We start from the raw sequence: 7,013 nt of genomic DNA on the forward strand, positions 1-7,013 counted from the left end.
TGAATTTAGGGGGCATTCAGCTAACACTATTACAAGAGAGTGCAACAACAAACTGATGTCATTTATATCAAAAATACAATTACCTTTGCATTCTTCCTTTGTTTTATAGGCTATTTATACTTACTAATAGGTCCATGAGGTAGGGGGGTAAACCCATAAACCAACCAATGAAAGAACAGTTTAACTCAGGCAGCAGGAAGGGCAGCCCGTGGAGGTCCGAAATCCTTTAATGCGGACATGCGCAGAAGAAAATTTCTCTTTCTCGGTGGACGCAATGGCGGACGCAGAGTGAGTGTTTGCTGCCGTTTTAAAATCTAAGTTCATCCAGTGTTTTAATGACCATCCGTATTATGTTTACACCTTGGATAGATTGTTTAGTCCGCATACATCATAACTCAAGTAGTATTGTTGGGCTTTGTCAACTACATTGTTGTTTTGACCACTTAATGGATTTTACGTGTAGCTCTGGTCTAGTACATCATGGCTGTCTACACAGTATGCAGTCAGTAAATATTAAGTTATCCTTGTTAACGTGTACAGCTAGTTAAGAGTTAGCTGTTTAAATAGGTTTGCAGCGTCTTTGATGATATTTTTGCTTTGTAGACATGTTCAAGGGACTTAACCATACAGTTGGAATGCCGGTAGTGGACAGGGTTAGCAAGTTAGCAGCTACCAGCGGCGAGGAGGAATTGTTTCCCTAGTCTACGTCAGCAATGTGGGGATGGTAGATCATATCAACATGTCTTCAGTTTGGTGCTAAAGCTATACTTTGCTTTTTTAACAGAAAAAAAGTTCCGGCGGTCCCTGAGAGCCTTCTGAAAAGGCGAAAGGCCTATGCGGCCACTAAGGCCATACGCCTGAAGAACATGCTGGCTGAGAAAAAAGTAAGTAGGATGCTTGATATCGCGGCCCATTGAAGTAAGAACCTGTTTGAACTCTAGTCTATCTGTTGGTTCTGTGATGTCGTTCTATAAGTAAATTAGCATGCATTCCCTCCTGTTCCTAGAGCCGCAAAGTGACCAGGAAACTGATCTACAAGAGGGCTGAGAAGTACCACAAGGAGTACAGGCAGATGTACAGGCGTGAAATCCGCATGAGTCGCACTGCTCGCAAAGTGGGAAATTTCTATGTGCCAGCTGAGCCCAAACTGGCCTTTGTCATGAGGATCAGAGGGTGAGTGATGCCCATACTCTGGGTACATATGGACATACAAAAGAGTTACATTTACATGGATTGCTTGCTAGAACTCGTACAAGACAATACTAAATATGTTGATTGTTTGTGCATCTATTCATGTTCACATGCCATGCTGTTTAAGTAGTGGTTGAAAGTGCCCATGTTGCTACAGGTTGTCCCCTAAATCTAATCTTGAGAAAACCTCTTCATCTGTTTTAAATGTAGCTGTCTTGGATGCTAGTTCTGCAAAAACAGTTTCAAGCTGTTCTGCATGTTTAAATGATCGGAGCACATGTGTACATGTTGCTCCTCACTTGTCAAGCAGTTCAAATGTTGGCACAAATTAAAAGTTAATCATTTGCTGCAAATAAGGGGTCTGTTGGCATGAAAGCACTTACATTTATTAGTGTTTACATTTTATTAATTTGCAATCCATGTAAAGTATACTTTTATCTTGTCTCGAGATGCTATGTTAATTGTGTGGTTGATGATGCAAATTCTTTCCCCGTCTTATCGACTATGCTGATACAAATTTGCAAAATAAGCCAATTATTTCTGAAACCACTGAGTAGAATCCACCAGGTGCATAATGATGCTTACTTGGATGCTAATCAACATCTGAATTTGTCTTTCCTAGTATCAATGGTGTCAGCCCCAAGGTCCGCAAAGTTCTGCAGCTGCTCCGTCTGCGCCAGATCTTCAATGGTGTGTTTGTCAGGTTGAACAAGGCTTCAATCAACATGTTGAGGATTGCCGAGCCGTACATTGCTTGGGGGTAAGACTACATTGTCATCTCTAAAACTTCACGTAGACCCAACGATTGAGGCAGGAGTTCCTCAAAACTACATGTTTTATCTCTGGAATGTGGTTGATGATGCTCAACTTTTTTCCCCATCTTATCGACCATGGTGATTACTGACTTAAACTAAGCCAGTTTTGTCTGAAACCACATTCCATTACAATGGGTACTAAACACACAACTATAATAAAAAATTAAGTTAATTTATCTCAAGTTTTTGGATTGATATGAAGTAATTTAGGACGGAGGAAATCAAATGTCTGTGAAAAAAATGTGATCTAATGTCAAACTTAATTGCTGGAGGTGACATGGCAACACAAAGGCCACTTTTGAGTTAATGATAAATGTAAATATTTCGGAGCTTGAAGTTTGAAATGGACGAGTTGTGCCGTAAGAGAAAATAACGTGGCTTGACCAAATAAATAAAGTTAACTGGTGCCATAGTAACCTGTCTCCAACTTGTAATGACAAGTGTTCGATTTGCTTTTGAGTAACTAATATTTCCAAATCTCCAAAGTTTATAGCATTCAACCTGATTGCAGTTGGACATGCTCCCCACACTGCCAGTGAACAGTAGATTGGCTTTGTGTGGTCACATCTGCGGGATGATGCCAATGCCATGTAACGTAATTTCAGTAAAACTTTGATCATTGGGTAGCCGGTCAGTGACTGGTTGCTCATTTATAACTGCTCATCTATTGTCAAATCACATAGCCGCATTGCTTTAGAGGTCCAAATCTTAAAGCATGTAGCCCCTCTGATCGCAACCTAAAATGATATCAGAGCAGGTTTTTTGCCTTTTAACCAGTGAGGACAAGACCCAGAGTGCTGTATGTTTTCAGGGGTGGTGAATATGGTTAGGTTGATGGTATAATTTTGCAAAGTACCTTTACAAAACCTGAACTGAATTAGGTGTAAGAGCTCAAATTAAGTGGCTATACAAAATTAACACTGTTTGTTTTAAACATGGAAATTGTAAATATAGGTTTAGTTTTAAGTAATTGCACTTATTTATTTTATTTTTGGAAATAAGAAATCAAATTGTCTTGTGTCTGAAGTATACAACCCAAGTGCAATTCTACTTGTTGAATTAGTTGCAGCCCTATTGTGAACTACATGTTTTGAGCGCCTATCATAATCTGTATGACCTGTCTTTGGCCCAGATACCCCAACCTGAAGTCTGTCCGTGAGCTCATCTACAAACGTGGCCATGGCAGAATGAGGAAACAGCGCATCGCCCTCTCCGACAACGCTCTGGTTGAGAAGGCCCTCGGTATGGACGTTTAAGACTTTTTATAACCTAACTGAAAGTTTGTGTATAGGTGCAACTTGATGTAAAGATTGTTCTTGAACAACTTAATTTCAATCATGGCCAATTAAGATTATCATGAGCATTTCTCTTGAGGGAGTTACAGAGTATGCTTCATCTCTGGGCTTCTTAATTTTAGATAAGGTCCTGCAGTTTGAAAAGTAGAATTAAAACTTGACAATCTACAGTTGAGTAAAGGCATAGGGCTATGCGTGGTTAATGATGCACACTTTTTTCCCCGTCTTATCGACCATGGTGAGAAAAAAAACTAAACTAAGCCAGTTTTGTCTGAAACCACATGTCAGTAACTTGAACAGTAACCATTAGGTTGTATTAATATAGTTCTACCCTTGCTCAGACTAGTACAGTTTAGTTAATTCTTATTGGAACAGTCTAAAGGGAACTTTCAGTCTGAACTTAAATTACAACTTGGCAGAAGTCTGGAATGTCAGATAGTCCAGTCTGGTTGGGAAACGTTTTGCTTATCGGTGCAGAGTTGCCCATTGACAATTTAAAACTTAACAATTTCTGTTTGTAGTAATATTTCATACATTCATTGATTTCTGAAATCTGAGTAGAGGTGAGGTTATACAGTTAAACTCATTGCTTTTTGATCTGCAGGCAAATATGGCATCATCTGTGTTGAGGATCTTATCCACGAGATTTACACAGTTGGAAAGAACTTCAAGCCAGCCAACAACTTCCTGTGGCCCTTCAAACTGTCGTCACCCCGTGGTGGTATGAACAAGAAGACCACACACTTTGTGGAGGGAGGAGACGCTGGCAACAGGGAGGATCAAATCAACAGAATGATCAGGAGGATGAACTGAAGTTATGGTGAGTTGTAGGAACTGTGCAGAAACAATACATAGCTCATTAGGTGTGGTTAATGATGCATTATCTTTTTTCCCCATCTTATCGACTATGGTGAGAGAAAACAATTGAAAATAAGCCAATTATGTCTGAAACCACATTAGCCATTCCTTTTCAAATTGCACATTGAAGATGTTTTATTCTGAAGTAGACTCGGAGGAGTAATATGATGACACATCTTGGGTTTAAACCATTCTAACATGGTTAAAGTTGTGTAAGGTGTTTTGCCTACACTCTGTATTAAGTGTTAGTGTGATGCCAGTCTTAAATGTAATTTTGCATGCGTTCTGAACTGAACTATGTTTATCTAGTAGACATCATTTAGTATCTGGTACAAATCAATGCAACCAGGTTTAGTTTCTCCTTTTAACAATGTGTTCTGTCTTTTTCAGGTTTTCAAAGGACTCAAAGTGTACAATAAAAACAAAGGAAAAAAAAACCTTGTTTGTCATTTGTATGATTGAGCCATTTCATGAATGTTCTCTTTTTTAATTTCTTGCCCTCAACTTAATTCAGTCTCTCTTTTTAATAATTGTTTGCCTTCCATGAATAAGCCCATCAATAACTCCTGACATGACAACATAGTACAGATATTAAGTACAAACAATTTGAGATGGCTGAAAAACACTGTTTTATGAGACAGCAAACCTAAATGTTGGTTTACCTCTCCACTGAACTGAAAAATGGTCTGAGTAACGGTTTTTTATAAAGCCTGTTTCCATGGCGACACGGTGACTCGGTAGCATTTACCACAGTGAGCTGCCGCCTAGCTGTGCTGCTCGGGGATGAATTCTTGGTACCAACCTTCAGTTACAATGGACATGTGTGTTATATTTGGCCTATAAGCAGTTAATGTCTTGCATTATCGCATGGCGGCTCCAACATGATGGCTTTCCAGGTTAACGCGTCGCTACCTACCGCAAAGGCTTTAATGTCGGATGGAAGCTCGAATTGCAGCCCGCGCGGCCCTGTCGCGGCTGCATATCCAGCATTTAGGAACATCGGGATGCGATCCGGTGGACGACAAGCAACTTCCAGACAAAATAATCCAATGAGGAGGACATTTCCTGTGATGCATCCATTGAGCCGTGAGTAAGCGTGCTCCATGTATCTAGTGAACTCGTTCAGATGCTGCTAGCTTAATTGTATGTCAAATGAAAGCTGAACACCATCTTATCTCTTGTAGAGACCAGGGATTGGTCAGCCTTTGTTAGCGACTTCATAGTTGGAGGGTAAGAAATACAATCAACGCTTTTTATATCCGTAAGCATGTTGATGCGTCTGAATGTTGGTGTAGAGTTTGAGTTCCTTGTGTTCTGAGCCAATGTTTTAAAAATGTCATGTGAAAGTATTGATCCTTTAATGGATTTATCGGGGTCACCACAGTGCCCGCGGGCACCAGGTAGCCCGCAAGTACCATGTGAGGCGCCCTCAGGCCTCTTCTAAAAATAGCATAATCTGTTTCTCACCTTAAGTCATTATTGTGAGAAATCATTAACAAGATCAGTGTCTTCGCATAGATCAGTGCTTCTCAATTATTTTCTGTCATGCCCCCCCTAGGGGACAGAAATTTTTTCGCGCCCCCCCTAAATTGAAATACTATTGAGAACCTGCCAATATTTATTTATTTATCCGTACAAAACCACTGTATGAGTTTCTGGCACGAGCATTCTGCATACAATCACCTTATTATCAAATTAGATAACAACAATTAGCTGAGATAACTTCTGCAGCAAAAACATTCAAAGTTCAGTTTATTAGCTCAATTTGTAAAATTTAAACAAGACTGCTCAGTCTGTGTGAATCTCAGGACAGAAACAAGAGCAAATGATTCACTGAGGTTTGCATTTCATTCAAAAAAAATTTAAACTGTAAACATAGTTAAGGTGGTGTTTTTTTATTATTATAGGCCAATAGGCCTTCTGTCATGCGATAACCAATAATTAATTAACGTTATTATTAGTCTACTTGCTTGATTTCTTTTTAAATAACCTACAGAGACACTTGGAGACATGTGGACATTTATTTACTGCAAATCGCGGCCTTTCGCGCGGATATGACCATACACAAGCACACATAGCGCTTGCTAGCACTTAAAAAAAAAAAAAAAAAAAAAAAAAAAAAAAAATTATTTTTTGTCAGTTGGAAATCAAGGCAGCCCGCGCCCCCCCTGACAACTCACGGCGACCCCCCAGGGGGGCGCGCCCCACCATTTGAGAAGCACATAGATGAACATCATTAATATAACTAAAGGCAAACTGAGCAAATTTGTTATTTCAGAATAGTATCAAACTGGGTGCCCTTCGTATGAAGTAGCCCTCTGGTTCAAAAAGGTTGGTGACCCTCCTCTTTCCTGAGGCCGAGCATCCCCATCTTCATGTTTAGTCGTTAGCTTGAATAGCTTCTGACTGCAGGGGTCACTCACAACTAGGCTTCTGATCAGTAGGCCTAGTTGCATAGAAAATACACAAGAGCATTTACACACAGCACTAAATGTGAATAGTTTAAGTAATTAGGCTACTTGATAAAGAACCAAGCATGAAACACAATATTTTTTAAGGTAGGCCCTATGTGGCTTTCTTGGTTGTGGGTCAAAGACGAATAAGGATTTCAAATCAACAAAAGGAACTGCATTTCTGAATGCAATTATTATTTTTTTAATCATATGATTTATCCCATCAAAAATGTCCTTCCTGGAAATGGAATTTAAAATTAATTAAATATTTATCATTTTTAGCACAATACACGTTTATGAATATCCATAGTTAGAGCTAACCAATCTAACTGCTCAGAAAACTACATTTCTATCACTATTATGAGTTATTTTGGTATGTATACTGAAATGGGCTCATAACT

General features: G+C 39.3%; 1 protein-coding gene across 1 annotated transcript; it reads left to right on the forward strand.

Moving 5' to 3' along the window:
• Positions 1–240: 240 nt before the first annotated feature.
• On the forward strand, positions 241–4,596 carry rpl7 (ribosomal protein L7). The gene is made up of 7 exons (XM_080049913.1): positions 241–288; positions 785–884; positions 1,007–1,173; positions 1,814–1,951; positions 3,139–3,248; positions 3,906–4,121; positions 4,550–4,596. The coding sequence occupies exons 1-6, from the start codon at positions 275–277 to the stop codon at positions 4,112–4,114; spliced, it is 738 nt and encodes a 245-aa protein (XP_079906039.1). The 5' UTR covers positions 241–274; the 3' UTR covers positions 4,115–4,121; positions 4,550–4,596.
• Positions 4,597–7,013: the final 2,417 nt, after the last annotated feature.

Source organism: Ammodytes marinus (assembly GCF_949987685.1).
Source record: "Ammodytes marinus genome assembly, chromosome: 21".
NCBI lineage: Eukaryota > Metazoa > Chordata > Actinopteri > Uranoscopiformes > Ammodytidae > Ammodytes > Ammodytes marinus.